We start from the raw sequence: 22,123 nt of genomic DNA, 5'->3' as shown, positions 1-22,123 counted from the left end.
TATATTTTGATGGAGACCCCTTGGATACCTCTCAGGGAACCCCACATTGAACCTCCTGTACCCGTTTCTTTGAGATCCTCTGACACTAAACTATGGGCAGCAGAGTCCATCGATCGTTTTCTTCAGGAAGGTAAAGCAGACGGGACAAAATGTCCTTTTTATTTTCTACAACTATTTACTACTAATCATTTAGTAGTAAGAGGAAGAGGAAAAGAGGAAGGCCAAAGAGGAGGTTTATGGATGTGGTGACATGCAGGTGGCTGGTGTGACAGAGGAAGATGCAGAGGACAGGAAGCGATGGAAACGGATGATCCGCTGTGGCGCCCCCTAACGGGAGCAACCGGAAGTAGTAGTAGTAGATTTACTACTAGTCATTTGACTGTGGGTATGACGACAGAGACATTTACCACAACTGAAAAGGTTTTTGCCCCAGAGAAATTCCTACAACGTAAACCCGAAGCCGAAAATATAGAATGAAAACAAAATAAGGAAACCTGGTTATACATGGAGTCGTAACCAGATAATAGCCCGTGTATACCGCCCCCTCCCATAAATCCTGCTCTGATTGGCTTATGATCACCTTGAGCGCCATCAATCATCACAGATCTAACAGATGATTGGTTTCACTTACCCACCCAACGCGACACATCGTTGGTGTTTTATTTCTCTCTCTCTCGCTCTCTCTCAATTCAATTCAATTTAATGATGCTTTATTGACATGACTGCATTAATTACAATGTTGCCAAAGCAGGTAACAGCGAAACAGGTCAACAGAGTACCAAATGATTTTTTTAAGTAAATGGAAAAAGGACTAGAAAGGACTAGGTAGAACTGGCAGAAACACAGAACAGCGCTTGACTAAAACATGGCACTAGAACAGCAACTGACAGTAATTGGAACAGTAATTGACAGTGTTTTGGTCACTCACTGACCCTTAGGCTATGGCATTCTGATACATATTGTGCCGCAAGATGTACGCTTCGGCTCTCTCTCTCTCTCTCTCTCTCTCTCTCTCTCTCTCTCTCTCTCTCTCTCTCTCTCTCTCTCTCTCTCTCTCTCTCTCTCTCTCTCTCTCTCTCTCTCTCTCTCTCTCTCTCTCTCTCTCTCTCTCTCTCTCTCTCTCTCTCTCTCTCTCTCTACCAAACGTCAAAAGACTGGAGAAGCTGCAATTCACGACGCGCTTGCGTCGTTTTTTTCACCGCCGAGTGCCCGCGTTGCTTTGTCTTACTCTACGCTTTTGACGTTAGCGGGGCTGCCTCTCGCAGGTGAGCTCGGCGGCGGAGGGAGAGGGACGATCGCTGCCGACAGGTGGAGGAAATAACGTCGGATGATCTACGTTAAGGAGCCATGGACGACGACAAGACGGCTTTGTGCGAGAGTCTGATAGTATGGGTGAGTTTCTTCAGCGGAGTGTGGGTCGTGTAAGTGTTGGCCAGCACCGTGTGGCCGATTTCGATTTTACCTGTTTGCGGTCGGGCTAATAAACTCCTGCAGAATGGGAGCACCACCGACGAGGAAATACGAGAGGTGTTTCCTATCTTCCACCGTGGCGTCCCTGTTTGTATTCATTTGGTGGTTCAACGTTAGGCTGAACCGAGCCCAAATATCCACTTAAGACAGTAAAACGACTTTGGATCTCTTCCGAGTCGCGGGGTCCGTATACGTAAAGTGCAAGGTCAGCAGTCACAGGAAATCGGAAATAAAGATAATAATCTCCCAGATGAGTGGATCCTCATCCGGTTTAGAGAGATAATCTAATTAACCGGAGGGTATTTGTGGGGCAGCACTCTTTCGATGTCGTTGTCGAGCAACCTGCAATCAGATATTGAACACGGGACATTATTTGCGGCCAGGCACCGGTTAGCATAGCCACACGCTCGTTCATAATCTGACGTTTCGGTCCTGTTCCTGTCACGGTCGGTCGGTCGTCTTGGTTAAGGTCCAGCTGAACCAGATCCCCTGTCGCGCGGGTGTACCTGCCGCATCCTCTAATGTTTAACCTATGTAGTGAAGTTGCGAAACACCGGTCTTCGTCCAACACTACCTCGCCAGAGAAGTGTGAAGGAGAATGTAGACCCACAGTTTATCTTGTGCTGTTGCTACTGAACCCGAGTATGGGTAGAGTAAATATTGTAACGTGCATGGATAAGTAGACACGTTGGCCGCTGGCTGGCGGGTCTGACCCTTTAGTCTAGCGGTTAGCGATGTCTCCTGCGGTGCGGGCGATACAGGTTCGCTTCCCGGCCGCGGCAGTTCCTGTGGTTGCCCCCCGAATTTGCTACAATATGTATTGTGTTGGTGTTAGCTGTTATAGGAAAGCAGGATATACTCGAACCTCAATCGCTGTGGAGAGAGTTACCAATCAGGATACAGCCATTGAAAAGGGCAGACACAAAAAAATCTTGGCTACCAAAAAGAGCAAAGAATATGTGGTCACTGTACGGCAGGTGAGGTCGAGACAAGAGATGCACTTCTTCCCTAATCTGAGAGATTCCAAAAACATCATAGAAAAATACCAGGAGAAATTTGAAAACCAGATTCCAGATTTTCCACTCCTGGATGAGAAAGAACTATGGCCACTTATTTTAGGAGCGGGCCAAAATGCACACCTTGCGGCACAATATGTGTCAGAATGCCATAGCCTAAGGGCGAGTGACTGAAACACTGTCAATTACTGTTCCAATTACAGTTCAAATACTATTCTGTACTTCTACCAGATCTACCTATTCCTTTTTCCATTTATTTAAAAAATGTAATACTCAGTTAACCTATTTCGCTGTCACCTGCTTTGGCAACATTGTAATGAATGCAGTCGTGCCAATAAAGCATTATTGCATTGAATTGAGTTGCTGATTTATTATGCAGAAGCCATGTCACACAAAACCATTTGTTAAATCTGAGGTAGTTGTTCAAATGATGAATATGGTTTGAATCAAACTACACCACTTAGGCTGATCACACAACTAACGTCAGTGCTCGACGGTTTGGTTGGTCTAGCCTCTGTACCACTATGATCTGCACATCCAGCCAGCCAGCCAACAGCTACTCTCCATCATCTCTCCTACCCTTTTCTCCTTTACTGCCTCTTTCCACTGCAGGGATAGTATTTACAGTCTCAGCAGCTCTGCAATGTTGTAGATAAAACTCAGCATTAACTGCACGGACAAGCATTGCACTGCAGTGTTTTACCATCTCGTTTTACTCCCCGTTGGCTCCAAAACACACGTTTGTCTTAAACACTTCACAGCTTTGTTCCAGCACCATTCTCATTCCCTGTTCCTTTTTAAAATTTTTGAATCATTGCAGTCACACTATTGTTCTATGCTTGTTTCCTGTTTACCCCCACCCTCCACCCCCTTACACATCTCAGTCCTTTGCATTTTCTGTGTGCCTCTCAGCTACAGACCTTCAACACAGCCTCACCCTGCAGAACAGCGGAGGAGCTGACCACTGGAGCAGCAATGTCACAAGCGCTGCATCAGATGTGAGAGCGCGCGTGCGCGTGCACACACACACACACACACACACACACACACACACACATACACACACACACACACACACACACACAGTGGTGCTCTTGCCTCAGTAATCACTATGTCTGTCTATATCTACTATGCAGGTACATTATTCATTTATAGACAGTCTTGCTTGAGGTGAATATTTTACATCATCTACTAAGCCTAGTGCTTTAGTCGAGGGAAAAATAAAACATGCATGGGAAACCGGGGATAGTTTGGTAAGCTATGGCTTTGGTCAAGGACAAACTGGCCCGTTGTGTACAATATATTTTTCAAAGTACATAGAGCTAAAATAGTTAACACGTAAGTCATTAGTAATGAATACATGCTTCTTTTTTGTACCGATTTATTTTGCAAGTGTCTTAAAGGCGTTTTGCTGGTTGCGAATTTAGGCAGTGAATCGATAATGCTGACTGTGGCTCTCTCTCTGTGTTTGTGGTGCAGAGACCCAGCATGGTTCAATGACGGGTGGCTCAGCCGCATCAAAACAGATGTCGGGGACAACTGGAGATTGAAGGTATAGAGCAGCGCTGCTCACCCTGTCCCCCATCAGCCTTCGTTCTGTATCTCTACCCATACCTTACAGAATGCCAGGTTTGATAAGTCCCCTGTATGCTTCATTTCTGTCAGAGACACTAAACATGTCTCTGCTCCAGGAGCGCTGCTCTTGGCCTGGCCCGCCCTGCCCTCTGACCTCTGTAATGAAACAAGAGTAGTGAAGTGTGTGTGTGTGTGTGTGTGTGTGTGTGTGTGTGTGTGTGTGTGTGTGTGTGTGTGTGTGTGCGTGTGCGTGTGTATGTGTGCACGTATGTGTGACATAGGGTGAAACTAAATCCTAATTACACAGTATGTAGTAGGGTGGTCAAGTCCCAGCTCCTTTCTTCCATTTCTTTTCCAGCGACTAGTCTACTGTGATGGCATGTCCTTATTGCTGCCACTACTCTTCCCACACCACTTAACATGTTAATTTGGGTATCTTTGAAATGCCCCAGTTTTACATGTCACTTCATGCACTTTAAATGTATGAAAGGGGATTTCCCCTGTAATATCATGCCCTTGGTTGCTATTCTCATTTGAGTTAGTTTATAATATTCCATAAACGTCCTCTATATGACCTCCTCAGATGAACAACCTAAAGAAGATCCTTCAGAGGATGGTGGATTATTATAATGAGGTAGGTGGTTAATTCTTACATCATTCCATCAATACATTTGTCTTTCTATCCTCGCACTCCACAAGGGGATTTCAGTAACCACACAAATTACACCCAGTCTGGTGGTGGGTGTACCAACTTTTGTCAAATCAGGATGTGTAGTGTGTGGTTAAAAAATGAAAACCGGTGTTCACATAGTTCACATTGCCTTGCATTTGAAGACCTCCAGACCCGTTGTTGAGTTGTCGCGTATGAATGTAGTATCCTGTTGTACCAATCAGTTCCTAGCCCAGCAGATCTCAGACTTCCCCTTACCAGATCTGGCCCGGGTGGCAGAGCACTGTGACCCTTTGGAGCTGGGGAGGCTGCTGCAGCTCTTACTGGGCTGTGCTGTCAAATGTGAACGCAAACAAGGTAACTTGCATGGCTGTTGACATAGAATACACACACACAGGGGCGTCCGGGTAGCATAGCGGTCTATTCCGGGGGATTGCACGGGGATTGCTGGTTCAAATCCCCGTGTTACCTCCAGCTTGGTCAGGCATCTCTACAGACACAATTGACCGTGTCTGTGGGAGGGAAGCCGGATATTGGAATGTGTCCCGGTCGCTGCACTGGCGCCTCCTCTGGTCAGTTGGGGGCACTTGTTCGGGGGGAGGGGGAACTGGGGGGAATAGCAGGATCCTCCCACGCGTTACATCCCCCTGGTGAAACTCCTCACTGTCAGGTGAAAAGAAGCCGCTGGCGACGCCACATGTATCGGAGGAGACATGTGGTAGTCTGCAGCCCTCCCCGGATCGGCAGAGGGGTGGAGCAGTGACCGGGCGGCTCGGAAAATAGGGTAATCGGCTAAGTACAATTGGGGAGAAAAAAAAAAAGATATATACACACACGCACACACACACACACACACACACACACACATATTCAGTTGTGCGCAAGTGTTGTATCCACTGTGCACATCTATACATGCATGACGCAGTGTAGATCAGCAGGGATATGTGGGTATTAAAGCCCACTGAGACTACTTGGGTTTCAGAGTCCAACAATGAGACATTATAATCCTGCCAAGCCACTGACAAAAGCAGACCCAGACCAGAACCCTGGCTTTGGACTCAATGAGGGCAGTGTCACACATTTAGTTAAATCAGTGTGTAGCCAAGACATGTTAGAGGGGGAAAAATGAAACGTATTTCGTTAAACAAGGTGCTTGTGGTACATCTGCTCAGTCTGCATGTGTGCTTTCAGCCGTTTTTAGACACTTGTTTGTATCATGAATCTTTCTCATTCCCTTGACAGAGTACATTCAGATAATCATGACCTTGGAGGAGTCGGTGCAGCATGTCGTGATGACAGCCATTCAGGAGGTCAGTGTGCATTAGGCAATATTTCTCTCTTACTCAAAATGGAGATTTAGCGATCGTCTTTCTTGGCAAAGCCCCACTTTTCATCCAATTTGTAACATGGAGTCACCTCTGGGAACTGCCCAGTGCAACCTCAGTCTTTTAATTGTGAGCATTGTGCAGCTCATGCAGAACCTACTCCAAAAAGACACTTCAACACTGAGTAAGGGGGGAGCTTTTACTCATTTTGTTTCCCCACTCAGATTTTTCCAGTGAGCTGGATTCAAACTGGCGACCTTCCAAGCACAAGCCTGCCTCTCTAAAATATGGTCTTTCCAATTGCTCTTCCTCTTTCAGCTCATGAGTAAAGAGACCACGGCCTACTTTGCCGCAGAGCCGCCCGGGGACTTGGAGCAGCAGGTCAGTGTTATTAATACAGTGATGCCTGTTAATAGGAGAGCTTGGTTTGCTTTGGAAGATGGCAAGAGAGACAGGCCCACCTCAATAATGAAACACGCGTACATTACACCTCTTACTTTCACCATTTTTGTTTTAAAAGACTAAAATGTAAGTATTCTGTTGTGGAAGGGAAAAGACAAAAACCTAGTCTACTGTCATTAACGTTGGAAGAGTAGGCGTAGACCTCCACTCCAGAAGCTCACTAACAAGTCGTTCATTGTGGTTGTGAGTCATTTGGACCAGCTTTGACCATTTCAGAGGTACCCACCATAGGGGGTTCTTACCATATATATGACATGGCAACTTGACAAGAATTGGAGCAAAAAACAGCTCCTAATTTTTTTTTGCAAGAACAAAATTCCTTGGTCTGCTGCATGGAAGGGGAGGAAATCTAGAAAATGGCCAGTCTTACTCATTGCAACTAGCGATTTATAAGACCTCTGTTGACATATTTAGTGACCATTCATATAAATTGGAGTATAAGATGTAAAATGGACCCTATGTTCCCAAATTTACCTTATCGGAAAATCTCATATTTATTCATACTCATATTTACATGTTGTTTGTTTTGGATTAATTGGACTGTGTACTCTGCGCTTAAGTCCTGCACACATCTCTATGTGCAAGGCATTAGAGACGGTAGTGCAGCTGAAATTAGCATTGCTAAATGGTAATGAGATTTGTGGGCTTTTTTTGGGGGGTGGGGGGTTTCCCTCCCTTTTTCTCCCAATTGTACTTGGTCAAGTACCCCACTCTTCCGAGCCGTCCCAGTTGCTGCTCCACCCTCTCTGCTGATCTGGGGAGGGAGGGCTTCAGACTACCACATGCCTCCTCCAATACATGTGGAGTCGCCAGCCACTTCTTTCCACCTGACATTGAGGAGTTTCACCAGGGGGACGTATTGCGTGGGAGGATCACGCTATTTCCCCCCCACCACCACACCACCACACCACACACACACACACACACACACACACACAAACAAACAAACAGGCTCCCTGAACGACCAGAGGAAGCGCTAGTGCAGCTACTAGGACACATACCCACATCTGGCTTCCCATCCGTAGACACAGCCAATTGTGTTTGTAGGAACGCCCGACCAAGCTGGAGGTAACACGGGGATTTGAACCGGCGAGCCTTGTGTTGGTAGGCAACGGAATAGACCGCTACGCCACCCTGACGCCCCATGGGCTTTTTTTCTTTTTCTTTTAATCTAACCACTAATGGAGACTTCTTTGGCACAACATTTATTATTCTGGACCTTTTAACCCTCTATTCCAACTCGAGGTCCCTCAGGTTGGCTGACTTGGGACTCCTGGCTGTCCTGCGATCTAAAATCAAGCTCAGGGGTGACCATGCCTTAGTGGCTGCAGCCCCTGTCGAACAGCATTCCCCTCCCTATAAGATCTGCCCCCTCCATAGCCTCTTTTAAGTCCCAGCTCAAAACTTTTGTTTTCTGGCGTTTGCATCCTCCTGATGTGGCTGATTTCTGGCTTGTGCCTTTGTTCACTTGTTGTTTATTGTGCCTACGAGCTATGTGCCTTGTTTTCTATGTTGTTGTTTCTTGTATTGGTGTTTTAACTACCTGCTCTGGTCTGTACAGCACTTTGGTCGATGTCGGTTGTTTTTAAATGTGCTCTGTAAACAAATTTGACTTGACTGCTAAACCAGTATTTGGAGAGAGGAAGCACATGGGTGCAGCGCAGGGAGTTCCTCAGTTTTACAACAGACTCTCGGTACACAGTGGGCTGGCCTGGACATCAGGTAGAAGAGAATCCCCCCAGCCCCCAGTTTAAAAATTCGATTTCACCTGGAAAAATATGGTTATGGGAAGGAGAGGTGACAGGTTCAGAGGGGCTTTGACGGAGCAGGAAAACCCAAAAACAAGCCAATAATAGAAAGTAATTGAATTGGGTTTGCAGGCTTTTTTTTTTGTGCTCAGTTGAATATTTAATAAAAACAACCGGTGCTTGATAGGTCCAAAAGCAATGATTGATTGATTGATTGATTGATTGATTTATTAATTGGGACCCCCCCCTTCTCTCCCAATTGTACCTGGCCAATCTCCCCACTCTCTGAGCCATCCCAGTCGCTGCTCCACTCCCTCTGCTGATCCGGGGAGGGCTGCAGACTACAACATGCCTCCTCCGATACATGTGGAGTCACCAGCCGCTTCTTTTCACCTGACAGTGAGGAGTTTCACCAGGGGGATGTAGCGCATGGGAGGATCATGCTAGCCCCCCCCTCAAACAGGCGCCCCGACCGACCAGAGGAGGCGCTAGTGCAGTGACCAGGCCACATACCCGCATCCGGCTTCCCACCTGCATACACGGCCAGTTGTGTCTGTAGGGGCGCCCGACCAAGCCGGAGGCAACACAGGGATTTGAACCGGTGATACCTGTGTTGGGAGGCAACGGACTAGACCGCTATACTACCCGGACGCCCCAGCAATGATTTATGAGTGTATTCAACATTGAGGATGGCAGCAATAGCAAGTGGGCTTTCCAGACAAATTTGAATTTGAAAATCCCTGTTCATTCCTGTTAAATTCTTTAGCAGCTAAATGTAGCTTTACTTCACTAAAGCATGCAAACTTTACACCTCTATGCAGACTTGATAATGTTCGGTTCACCATACACTTTTATTTTTGTAAAAGTTTACTACTACTACTACTACTACTTTCGGCTGCTCCCGTAAGGGGTCGCCACAGCGGATCATCCGTTTCCATTTCTTCCTGTCCTCTGCATCTTCCTCTGTCACATTAGCCACCTGCATGTCCTCCCTCACCACATCCATAAACCTCTTTGGCCTTCCTCTTCTCCTGTTCCCTGGCAGCTCCATATTCAGCGTTCTTCTCCCAATATACCCAGCATCTCTCCTCCACACATGTCCAAGCCATCTCACTCTTGCCTCTCTCGCTTTGTCTCCAAACCGTCCAACTTGAGCTGTCCCTCTAATATAATCATTCCTAATCCTGTCCTTCTTCGTTACTCCCAGTGAAAATCTTAGCATCTTCAACTCTGCCAGCTCCACCTCCTGTCTTTTCGTCAGTGCCACTGTCTCCAAACCATATAACATAGCTGGTCTCACAACCATCTTGTAAACCTTTCCTTTAACTCTTGCTGGTACCCTTCTGTCGCAAATCACTCCTGACGCTCTTTTCCACCCACTCCACCATGCCTGCACTCTCTTTTTCTCCTCTCTCCTGCATTCCCAGTTACTTTGGACAGTTGACCCCAAGTATTTAAACTGATATGCCTTCGTCACCTCTACTCCTTGCATCCTCACCATTCCACTGTCCTCCCTCTCATTCACACATACTTACTTTCATTCCTCTTCTCTCCAGTGCATACCTCCACCTCTCCAGGCTCTCCTCAACCTGCACCCTACTCTCGCCACAGATCACAATGTCATACACACCTTATGCAAATGTGAAAGTGAAAATAAAATAATCTTCTAGGGATGGGCAACATGATCCAGAAAGCGCTGGTGTGTGCACAGGTCTTTGTTCCAACCAAGCAGTTACACACCCGATTCCATTAGTCAACCAGTAAGTAGTCTTTGCTAAGGACCTTCATTTGTAGACTCGGGTGTGTAACTGCTTGGTTGGAACCTGCACCCACACCAGCCCTTTCTGGATCATGTTGCCCATCCCTGAAGCCTCTCAGCACACAAACTTAAACCTGATATATTTCTTCTGCACAGTTTAATAGAAAATAAGAAACAGTGTGCCCACCCCATGATAAGACTTTAAAGACTGGGTGCTGGATCCTGAATATAGTAAAACATAGCAAGAAAAGACTCTGACAGCACTCCAATTTGAACTTTTTAATGTTGCCGCATGGACATTTCGGCAAGACACACTTCTGCAGCGTGTATTCCTGTAATGTTCACTCAATACACACAGGTGGTGTTAAATATAGGTGATCCCAACCGGCACTACATAAACCTCCCAGCAGGGAGAGCCACAAATATTCAGGAACAGTCTGAAGCTTCTTGTTTGCAATGGTGATGGACAGGTTGACGGATGAGATCAGGCAGGAGTCTCTGTGGACTATGATGTTTGCGGATGACATTGTGATCTGTAGCAAGAGTTAGGGTGCAGGCTGAGGAGAGCCTGGAGAGGTGGCGGTATGCACTGGAGAGAAGAGGAATGAAAGTCAGTAGGAGCAAGACTGAATACCTATGTGTGAATGAGAGAGAGTACAGTGGAATGGTGAGGATGCAAGGAGTAGAGGTGACGAAGGTGTATCAGTTTAAATACTTGGGATCAACTGTCCAAAGTAATGGGGAGTGCAGAAAAGAGGCGAAGAAGAGAGTGCAGGCAGGGTGGAGTGGGTGGAGAAGAGTGTCAGGAGTGATTTGTGACAGAAGGGTACCAGCAAGAGTTAAAGGGAAGGTTTACAAGATGGCAGTGAGACAAGCTATGCTATATGGTTTGGAGACAGTGGCACTGATGAAAAGACAGGAGGCAGAGCTGGAGGTGGCAGAGTTGGAGATGCTAAGATTTTCATTGGGAGTGATGAAGAAGGACAGGATTAGGAACGAGTATATTAGAGGGACCGCTCAGGTTGGCTGGTTTGGAGACAAAGCAAGAGAGGCAAGATTGAGATGGTTTGGACATGTGTGGAGGAGAGATGCTGGGTATATTGGGAGAAGGATGCTGAATATGGGGCTGCCAGGGAAGAGGAAAAGAGGAAGGCCAAAGAGGAGGTTTATGGATGTGGTGAGGGAAGACATGCAGGTGGCTGGTGGGACAGAGGAAGATGCAGAAGATAGGAAGAAATGGAAACGGATGATCTGCTGTGGCGACCCCTAACAGGAGCAGCCGAAAGTAGTAGTAGTAGTCTGAAGCTACTGAACCATTAAAAAAAAAAAAAAAAAAAAAAAGCATAACACAGATATATTAGGTTCATTTAAAAAAAACAACAACAAGCAAATGAAATCTCTTCATCCATCTCATTTGGAATGAGGGTACCAATGAAGTGTATCCAATACTCCTCCCTTTGGAGAAGAATTTTGTCTCAATTACGATGACTTGATGATAAATCATCGGTGGCTCGGCACCTCAATAATCACAAGTCATTATTATAACCGCAATGTGAGTGAACTCCATTACATGGGCGTTGAGTCTGTGAGGATGCCAAGGAGAGGGAGTCATAGAGACAAAATGCTTGTTTTTTTTATGGTTCAGTAGCTTACATTATCTGACTCTGTTCCTGAATGTTTGTGGCTCCCGCTGCTGGGAGGTGTATGTAGTGCCGGTTGGGATCGCCTGTAATTAACCTCAATTGTGTGTATTGCGTGAACATTGCCAGAATGCACGCTGCAGAAGGACGTCTTGTCCAAAACGTCGGCCGCATGACAACGTTAAAAAGTTCAAACTGGATTGCTGTCTGAGTCTCTCCCTGGTATGCATGTTTTAATGCACATGTACTACTTGTGCAAAGGTTCTGGATCATCTGTACATTTGGAAAGGTGTTCTCTAATGAAAATGCTTCACCTGTTTTTGTCTAAATGAACCTTTTGCGGCCCTCTGTGAGAGGGGGGAAAAAAGAAGTTAATTTTCATCTTTCATCAGTCTGCAGACCTTTATTCCAAAAGTCTTCTCTCATGTTGGCGGTGTCTTGTTTTCTTCAAACACGGGTTTTTGCGATGCTATCATCGGAGAGAGGTGTCCAACTCTACCATGCAGGTTATTTGTGTACAAGCAGTGCTGTTTTGTGGACCGCTACAACTCTTAACGGTGTCTGCTAAACCCATCTGCAGGTCCTCGGCAGTGACATGTTGGATTTGCTTTGCATATTTGAACAGTTGAGAGATTTTTCAGGGTCTTCCAGATCTAAACTGGACTTCAGCTGGTCCCCCTTAATTTTCATTCCTGGGGAGGTTTCTGACAGTATCAATTTAAAGCGGGAGATGTCGAGCTTTCTTTTCACAGCCTTTTCTTGTTTTGTAAGACTTGATTTCCTTCATTTGCAAATCCTTTTTGTGAGCCACTTTAGAGGAGACCTTGGTTGGCGAGAGTAGATAAAACATGGAGGAAAGATTGGTCAGAAAATGTGTTAAACTCTTGGAGTTGTCTTCACCTGGCTAAAGACTTTTCGTGGGCTACAGGAAAGATTTGGGAGCTCTGATTTCCACAGGTTGTCGCTCATCTCAGAATGCCCAAACTTACTGTTTTGTTTGTGCTGAGCTCAGCAAATGATAATTTTGTATAAAAACGTCTAGAAACATTTCATTTAAGTTTATACCATACAAAGGTTGTTAATTTCTTAAGTTTCAGCAAAACTTTCACAAAGATTTCGCAAAATAGCATTTTGATTAGATGGAACCAAACGTTTGCATACAACTACTTCTAGTATTTAATACCTCAACATGTTCAAAAAAAATGCATGTGTCAGTTAACTGTCTTTTCTCTTGTGTCCAGCTGAAAAGGAGCATAGAGGACTTTGCAGGACTTTTAGCAGAGAAGGAGGAACTAGCACAGCGCTGTCAAGAGCTTGATCTACAGGTGAATAGAGTTCATATACCTATACACCTCCCAAACGCACACCCCCGGATTATTTTGAATGTGAATGTATTTGCTATCTGTGTACATCCACAGAATATATAGGTGTAACCTGCCACCATCTATCCCTGTACAGTGTAAATGGTCTAGACCTGGATCAGTGAAGTTCAGCCATGACTGTAATCTATATCAGCCAAAACATTAAAACCACCTGCGTAATATTGTGTAGGTCCCCCTTGTGCCGCAAAAACATCTCTGATCCGTCGAGGCATGGACTCCACAAGACCTTTGAAGGTGTCATCTGGGATCTGGCACCAAGACGTTAGCAGCAGATCCTTTAAGTCCTGTAAATTGCGAGGTGGGGCCTCTATTGATTGGACTTGTCTTTCCAGCACATCCCACAGATGCTTGATCGGATTGAGATCTTGGGAATTTGGAGGCCAAGGCAACACCTTGTTCCTCAAATCATTCCTCAACATTGTGTGCATTGTGGCAGGTTGCATTATCCTGCTGAAAGAGGCCATTGCCATCAGGGAATACTGTTTCCATGAAGGGGTGTACTTGGTCTGCAACTGTCTTTAGGTAGGTGGTACGTGTCAAAATAACATCCACATGAATGCCAGGACCCAAGGTTTTCCAGCAGAACATTGCCCAGAGCATCACACTACCGCCGCCTGCTTGCCTTCTACCCATAGTGCATCCTGGCACCATCTCTTCCCCAAGTAAATGACACACATGCACCTGGTTGTCCACATGATGTAAAAGAAAACGTGATTCATCAGACCAGGCCACCTTCTTCCTTTGCTCCATGGCCAGATCCGACCCTCACATGTCTATTGTAGGAACTTTTGGTGGTGGACAGGGGTCATCATGGACACTCTGACCGGTCTGTGGCTACGCAGCAAGCTGTGATGCACTGTGTGTTCTGACACCTGTCTATCATATCATTAACTTTTTCAGCAATTTGAGCTACAGTAGCTCTTCGGTGGGATTGGACCAGAAAGTTAGCCTTCGCTCCCCACATGCATCAATGAATCTTGAGCCCCCATAACCCTGTCCTTCCTTGGACCACTTTTGGTAGGTACTGACTACTGCATACCGGGAACACTCTGGAAGACCTGCCATTTTGGAGATGCTCTAATCCAGTTCTCTAGCCATCACAATTTATCAAAGTTGCTCAGGTCCTTACGCTTGCCCATTTTTCTTGCTTCCAACACATCAACTTCAAGAACTGACTGTTCACTTACTGCCTAATATATCCCACCCCTTGACAGGTGCCATTGTTACCCCATTACCAGTGTTATTCATTTGCCTGTCGGTGGTTTTAATGTTTTGGCTGATCTGTGTGTGTGTGTGTGTGTGTGTGTGTGTGTGTGTGTGTGTGTGTGTGTGTGTGTGTGTGTGTGTGTGTGTGTGTGTGTGTGTGTGTGTGTGTGTGGCACACACTCTTGCAAACAGTCGTACACACATGCATACCTCTGGTGCAGTACAAACCAGAGCTATTTAATGTGCTGCAGTGCTTCAGTCTATTGTTCGGATTCACTGTGGCAGAAGGATTGTGGGGATACACACCAGGCTAAACTCTGTGCGCCCCCCCCCCTTACACCCAGCAGGGTGACAAGTTTACACTTTGCTGCTGCTGATTTGTCTAAGCATTTTGCCAGCAAACTAAACTCACAGGCGGTACTGATGGTGTGTGTTTAATTGGACTTTTGACAGATTGAGTTATTCTGTCCCCAGTCTTGCTCATCTGTGGTCCCGGTGAGGTAAGTCCAACATGGCTGATAGTCCAACCAAACTAAACGCCTCTAAACCTGCTTCCCTGCCCTAATTGCTTACCATAACCCAGCTAATGAATGGCTCCAGCAGGACTGTGCTTAAGCAATGCTCTGGGGAAATGTAATATTCTGTAACCTACCGTGGTCAGCGGTTGAGTTATTTCAAGTATGTTGATATTTCACACAGGCGCCAGTGTGACCATGATAAATGGCTGTCATGGTTATGTTTTTGCTGAGAGCGGTATGCTATTGTCCCACATATTTTATACTGAATCTGGATCAAATGTAGATAATACTAATGGTAAATAGGGGAGGAGAATCAAGAAAGCATTTCAGTAGAATTTCTTAAAGATATGCTGTTCAGAGGGCTTTTTTTGCCGTCCTGCTTTACTTTCCATAGCGTATACAAGACTTATCGACAGACAGTTGTCAGTTACCCTTGTAACAAGTTCACCTGTGGCAGATACTTCAGTGTCCCTTTGGGAAAATATTCCCAGCTTGGGAATGCCGCTGGGTTAGAGGGCAAACTAAACATGTATTAACATGTTTGATTTTGGTGTTGTGTGGACCGGTTCTGCTTTTAGCATCAAATCGCTGTTGTGTATTAACCGTTACTAAGAGGGAGGAAGGGTCATCTGTAATGGATGTGTCAAAGTTTGTCGTTTGATGCCAAGATTTCGTGATGCCTTGCATGAAATAATTTGCTGAGGGGAGGGACAATTTTAGAGCAGCATGCTCACTGACTTGAAGCAATAAATTTTTTTTCGATAAATATTAAATAAGCAGTAATGTTCCACAATTCTGAATCATTTAACAGCAACTGTGTACGGTATAAATACCGCAGAAAGAAATTTGTTAAACTCGTGTCTGTGCCTGGCCAGGTTACAGTGCTTCAAGAGGAGCGGAACAGTTTATTGGCTGAAAATGATGTTCTGACAGACCGGACAAATCAGCTGGACTCATTTGATGACCCGAGTACAGTGACGGGAAGGAAACACGGCCAGCTACAGCTACAACTAGAGACGCTGCAGGAGGAGAACTTTAGGTGTGTGTGTGTGTGTGTGTGTGCACGCGCGCGCGCACATGTGTGCACATATGTGTATATGACCATTGTAATTAACTATGACTGAGTAATGGTTTGTTGCCATGTGCATCCACACAGGTTGGAAGCTGCTAAGGATGACTACCGTATCCACTGTGAAGAACTGGAAAACCAGCTGATCGAGGTTCAACACCGCAATGATGAACTCACTAGCCTGGCAGAAGAATCTCGCGCACTCAAAGACGAGCTGGACATCCTCAGGTAGTGTGCTCGCGCCATTCCTTTGTCCGCACCATCCACGCCATATAGTTTTGAAGCTGTCTGAAACACACGACTAATGACATGGCTGTATTTCTGCGTGTGCACATGCAGGAATTGCTCCGACCGGGTGTTGAAACTGGAAGCATCGGTGGAGACATACAGGCATAAGCTGGAGGACCTGGGTGACCTAAAGAGGCAGGTGAAGCTGCTGGAAGAGAAGAACATGACCTACATGCACAACACTGTCAGCCTGGAGGAGGAGCTGCGCAAAGCCAACGCTGCTCGTGCACAACTGGAGACATACAAAAGACAGGTAAACTACTCACCTGGACACACAGTATCACAATCTCTCAGCTGGATCTATGGTTGTTGTTTTTTTTTCTCCCCAATTGTACTTGCCCAATTACCCCACTCTTCTGAGCCATCCCGGTCGCTGCTCCATCCCCTCTGCCGGTCCGGGTAGGGCTGCAGACTACCACATGCCTCCTCTGATACATGTGGAGTCACCAGCTGCTTCTTTTCACCTGACAGTGAGGAGTTTCGCCAGGGGGATGTAGCGCGTGGGAGGATCACGCTAGTCCCCTAGTTCCCCCCAGTCCCCCCCCCCCGAACAGGCGCCCCGACCGACCAGATGAGGCACTAGTGCAGTGACCAGGACACATACCCACATCCAGCTTCCCACCCACAGACACGGCCAATTGTGTCTGAGGTGGCGGCCGACATGCCTCCACTAATACATGTGAAGTCGTCAGCTGCATCTTTTCACCTGACAGTGAGGAGTTTCGCCAGGGGGACGTAGTGCTGGGAGGAACAGGCACCCCAACCGACCAGAGGAAGTGCTAGTGCAGCGACCACGACACATACCCACATCTGGCTTCCCATCTGCAGACACGGCCAATTGTGTCTGTAGGAACGCCCGACCAAGCCGGAGGTAACATGGGGATTCGAACTGGCGATCCCTGTGTTGGTAGGCAACGGAATAGACTGTCACGTTACCTGGATGCCAGCTGGATCTATGTTTTAGACTAGTTTAAAGATGCATACAAAAAAGGCCACTGACAAAGCGGATGAGAATACCATTTGTCCTGTCATCCCCCTAATCATTTCCAGGTGTTGGTTTTCCTTGCTACAGTGGTGCAGCCTAAACTAGGTGCTGCTGATCAACTCCAAGGGAGGATTTAAGCAGTAGCTCTGGAGTTGTTAGGGGCTGTAGGACGTCAGGGTGTAGTTGTTTGCACGAGATGTTCAATTGTTGTGAAGTTGAGTTTTGTTCATTTATTTGTTAGTTTAAGCTCAATTATTGGGAGTTGAGTTGGTTCAGTTAAGATGAGTTAACTGTTGATTTGTTCGTTGACTTTCTTTTTCATATGTAGCTACAACCTGTAAATCAATAATTTTATTATATAGAAACAGTTTTGAGTCTACCTCCTGCATTTTAGCCACTCTGGCCAGGCTTCCCCACAGACACATATGCCACATTTTGGCAAATAATGGATTAATATTAGTATCTTGATTCTTGTCATTGATTTCTTTTCTTTTCTTTTTTTTTATGTTTGCGTTCTCCAGGTGCAGGAGCTGCATAGGAAGTTGTCTGAAGAGACGAGACGGGCTGACAATTTAGCCTTTGAGATGAAGAATTTTGAGGAAAAGAATGAAGCCATGATGAAGGAGAGAGAGGTAAGATGGGTTTTTAAAACATGATGGGAAGAAATAACAAGGATCTCATCCCTAACTATGTAATTGCCTATTACTAACCTCAGTACCCCACCCCCCACCCCCATGACACTATTAGAGGATCATCATTGAGAGAGACTCGCTGAAAGAGACCAATGAGGAGCTGCGATGCACACAGGCTCAGCAGGACCAGCTCCTACAAGCGGGTATCTCACTGGATAGCCGGATGTGACACTTTATGATGAGGCTTGTTTTGAACCGGTCATCTATCTTTTCTAAAGTGCATCCTCTCTCTCTCTCTCGCTCTCTCCCCCTCCCCCACCTTAGGGAAGTTTCCTGCCGGCAGCCCCAGCCAGGATAACCTAGCAGCTGAGCTCATACCCATAGAATACAGGTAAAGGACACGGCTTTTAATAACGTGAGGTTTGTTTTCTGTGTGGCTCCCCATGGCTGCTGACCTTTTGACACTTTGAAATGTTGACAGGGAAAAGTTCATCAGGCTGCAGCATGAGAATAAGATGCTTCGAGTGCAGCAGGAGGACTGTGAGACGGAGAAGATTGCTGACCTGCAGACCCAGCTGGAAGAGGCACACCGGACTTGCAGCGAACTGGCCACGGAGAACAGGTGACTACTTCAAGTGCTTTTGTGGGTCAGCAAAAAGAGGTCCTTCAAGCTGACCCTTCCCTTGGTGATACCATATCTGTAATTTCTGTTATATGTTTCATGTCTTTGTACTCTGTATGTAGTTTTGTTTTTAAATTCTGTCCTTCCTGGATGTTCCTGTTTGATGGGATGATGCATGCTTAGGTTGAGCCGAGAGCAGATCGGTGAGCTGCAGCAGCAAGTGGAGGATCTCCAGAAGGCTCTTCAGAGTCAAGCCGCCAAGCCCGATGATGTGAGAATCAGTCAGTTTTTTGAAGCACTCATACAACATTATCCTTGACAGTGTTTGCTGTTTTCTATAACTTTAAGTGACTAGTATCCTGCATAGAAAGATATGATTCAACTGTTTTTTGTCTATTCAGTCAAATCTGAAGAGAAAGCTTGATGCGCACATGTAAGTATGAATCTCAGTATTTGTGCAACATTGTAAAAGACACATCCCAGTTCACCAGATGAGGGTTAAGGAAGATGTTTTATGTTCCTCAGGGTCCAGCTCAATGAGGCTCAGGATGAAATCATGAAGAAGAAAGAGTTACTTGAAGACCTTCAGCCTGACAATACTCAGACCAGTGAGTCTTACCATCATGAATCTGATGTTAAACATTATTGCACCACCTTTAAAACCACTGCTGAGTGAAATTTAATACATCTTAGTCAGCATTGAGCACTATGACACCTGTTTATAATTTCTTTTATCCATAAGCATTGAAGCTGGATGAGCTTATGGCTTCCCTTAAGAAGAAGGATGATGACATGAGGGCCATGGAGGAGAGGTACAAAATGTACCTGGAAAAGGCTCGCAATGTGAGTCAGTACTCAAACCATTATTCTGTATTGTAAGCACGTTTTAAAAATTCATGAAGATAAAAATATTGTTTTGAGTATTAACTGCCCCTCCCCCATGGACTAGAATACATTGGAGATGGATCTATGGATTATAATTGTAATTCTCATTTTACATGGATTTTCTATCTTCCCAACCGTTAGGTGATTCGAGCTTTGGACCCTAAACTGAATCCAGCCACAGCCGAGATCCAGGCCCTGAAGAACCAGCTGTCAGAGCGGGACAAGCGGATTCTCAGCTTGGAAGTAAATCTGCTTTACCTTTTTACCTCTTTACAGTCCAGCGGTCTCTTACTTGATCTGAGTCCGTCGTATTATTCAGGATGTTTTTACCATTGTGAAAGTGATTGTCTTACTGTGTCTCCTAGCGAGAATGTGAGCAGGCCAAGCTAAGAGAATATGAAGAGAAAATGATTGTGACAGCTTGGTATAATAAGGTGAGACCAAAAGCAACCTGGTTTATATTCTGTATTTAAAGCTGTTACAAGGAGTGTTTCACTTATCAGTCTCATTTTAATTTGTAATGCTATATATGACTGACATTAGTAAATCATTAGTAAGTCAGGGAAACTATTAAGTATTGTTATATAATAATGCTTGTGTCCAGGTTGAATGGAAATGAAGTTGTTCTTGTGTGGAGCACTTACCGTTTTCGTCCACAAGGGCACGCAAATTCAACAAAAAGCAAAAACTCCTCATAGCAGCTTTGATGAACCAGATAACTTTTTACTGTGTACAAGGAAAGAATTGGGCAGACATGGCTTTACTGTATGTTGTCATCTAATTCAGCTGAAAATGTGTACCTTTCTCTGCCTCCAGAGTTTGAGCTTTCAGAAGTTGGCCATTGAATCGCGTCTAGGGGGCCGCTCTGGCTGTCTGGTGCCCCCAGGCCAGTCTTTCTTGTCCCAGCAGCGGCACGTCACTAATGCCACGCGCCGGGCGTTCTCAATCAGTGTGCCCGCCACCACCTCCAAGTAGACGCCAGTCGCCACTTCAAAGATGAGTTGAATGTCGTACCTTAATTCATAGGGGATAGAGCTACAAAATCTAACCCTGAATTAGCAGCTAAACCAACTAGCCGCTCCAGGGCCCCTTGTTCTACAGACAAATATGTACTCAAGTGACCTTAAAGCACATTAACTCTTGGCCCTTTGGGAGGGATCAATGGCGAGACCTTGCTGATCACACATCCCTTTTAGTTTATAGCATGTTGTCAGGCAACAAACATGTACCGGCTGACCTTACATATACTTTGAACGCTCAACTTAAGTGGTAACCTAACTAGCTAATTTCAGTCCAGAGTGCACTGTGCTGATAATGTATAAAGATAAATAGTGCATGTTCCTTCACCGTCCTGTTGTCCTACTTAGCAACTCAACCAGAATTTAACACTTTTCTAACTAAGTAGCCTTGATTTATCTAATTTCCTGTTATGCTGTATAACTGGGCAGGAAAGAAGGAAAAAGTTCTGAATGTGCAGCAGTTTTGTTAAGATTTCAAAGACCTAAATATCTGTGATCTTAACAAGGCTCACTTGAACACTTAATGTCGGTTAAATATACTGGAGATGAACTTCTTTTTTTTTACAATTGTACACTATGCAGCTATCTCAGTACAAGCATTGTCATCTGGAAAAGTAATGAAAGATGAATAACCTCTTTACACTTGTTCCCCTGTCATCTGTGAGGAAAATGTGTCCACAGTGACAGAGTGGAGATGCTGTTGGTGCTGGCCATCAACGGCTGATTTTCAGCAAATATAAGTGCATTACTGATTTTATACTATATAAGGGAGCAAGCCCATACTGCAAACCTTTGATGAAACCGAAGAACAAGTGAAAGTAAGTGACAAAGGCTTGAGGTGCTGCAACGTCACATCCAAAACGAAATAAGAAATCAAAACACTGGTGTTGTTTCACTCTTAATTTTCTGCGCTCCTAGGCTGCAACTTGACCTTTTGACTGGCAGCATGCTCAAAACGGGAAATCGTCTGGCCTTCGTCTTCTTGGAATGTGTTTTACATAATTTGGGAGAGTAATGAAAAGTATAAAATAAGACTTTATTCAGTGCCACTGTAATCATGATTTCAACACCAGCTCTTGATCTAAATATTAGAACCAGGTTTGCATCTGCACCTGTAACATGTAAGTTCGTTTAGCTTGACTATATCTGAATTAGATGCTCAGTGGTGAGCTTTATGTTGTGTTTGAGCTTTGCTTTCAAAGTTCCAGTTTCATATGTATGTTCATGGTCTTATCAATAAAACCAAAATCAGACTTATTGTATTTGGAGCCCAACAAATGCCCTCAGAGAGTCCATCACCTCTGTTGACGCTGTGACAACTCTTCTCTCCGATTTTGTTTAGCTTATAATATTCTGTACCCATGATGTCCATGGAGATATGTTTCAGTGGAACTTCATACTACAGTTAAAAGCTGTTTTGAGATTTTAAGTGACTTGCTGACTGTCAGACATTTTGGCGAGGCTGTATCAGTATAACATTAAATAGCTGTCAACTCATTGTGTTTTTGCAAGAGCACTTGAAGCGCATGTCTGCGATGACTGTTTTGCGACCAAAAGATTTATTTTAAAGCTCTGTGTTTTCCCTTGCAGTAGATGATTCTTGTTGATATGTTTATTTAGAGGCAACTCCATTTAAAACCAAAACCGATGATCAAAACTAGCACTGTTCAGACTGTATAAAATATGTGAAGAATGAATTGCAGAATTTTATCAAAGAAATTGTATAACTGAATTTTAAAGCATTTGGTTTTATTTGGGAAAAATAAATGCATTTCTTTTTAAAAGGTGGTTTGTGTTTTTTGTGATTATTAAACCCATTTAGGGTGGCACCGTGGTTAGCATGGTAGCCTCG

General features: G+C 45.1%; 1 protein-coding gene across 2 annotated transcripts; it reads left to right on the top strand.

The window, feature by feature from the left end:
• The first annotated feature begins 1,279 nt into the window (after positions 1–1,279).
• Positions 1,280–22,033, top strand: hook1 (hook microtubule-tethering protein 1). Of its 2 annotated transcripts, XR_008810008.1 has the most exons (23): positions 1,280–1,392; positions 3,399–3,484; positions 3,966–4,038; positions 4,645–4,695; positions 4,956–5,088; positions 5,974–6,041; positions 6,375–6,437; positions 12,907–12,990; positions 15,647–15,810; positions 15,928–16,068; positions 16,180–16,381; positions 17,635–17,745; positions 17,861–17,948; positions 18,070–18,136; positions 18,227–18,367; positions 18,551–18,638; positions 18,769–18,800; positions 18,893–18,975; positions 19,110–19,210; positions 19,394–19,495; positions 19,618–19,686; positions 20,069–21,089; positions 21,190–22,033. XR_008810008.1 is itself a non-coding variant. In XM_056276457.1 (22 exons), exons 1-22 carry the CDS (start codon positions 1,348–1,350, stop codon positions 20,225–20,227), a joined length of 2,151 nt encoding a protein of 716 aa, XP_056132432.1. In that variant the 5' UTR covers positions 1,280–1,347; the 3' UTR covers positions 20,228–22,033. The 2 variants fall into 2 exon arrangements, 1 of the variants encoding a protein (XP_056132432.1); XM_056276457.1 differs by having other exon boundaries at positions 20,069–22,033.
• The last annotated feature ends 90 nt before the right edge of the window (positions 22,034–22,123 follow it).

The sequence above is a fragment of the Lampris incognitus genome, chromosome 3 (assembly GCF_029633865.1).
Source record: "Lampris incognitus isolate fLamInc1 chromosome 3, fLamInc1.hap2, whole genome shotgun sequence".
NCBI lineage: Eukaryota > Metazoa > Chordata > Actinopteri > Lampriformes > Lampridae > Lampris > Lampris incognitus.
This window is presented reverse-complemented; position numbering and strand designations above follow the sequence as displayed.

Excerpts from the sequence above, each read along its gene's own strand:
- hook1 (XM_056276457.1), top strand. The coding sequence starts at position 1,348 with ATGGACGACGACAAGACGGCTTTGTGCGAGAGTCTGATAGTATGG. Across the intron at positions 18,137-18,226 it reads CTCATACCCATAGAATACAG|GGAAAAGTTCATCAGGCTGC; the intron begins GTAAAGGACACG and ends AAATGTTGACAG. Across the intron at positions 18,639-18,768 it reads AAGCCGCCAAGCCCGATGAT|TCAAATCTGAAGAGAAAGCT; the intron begins GTGAGAATCAGT and ends TTGTCTATTCAG.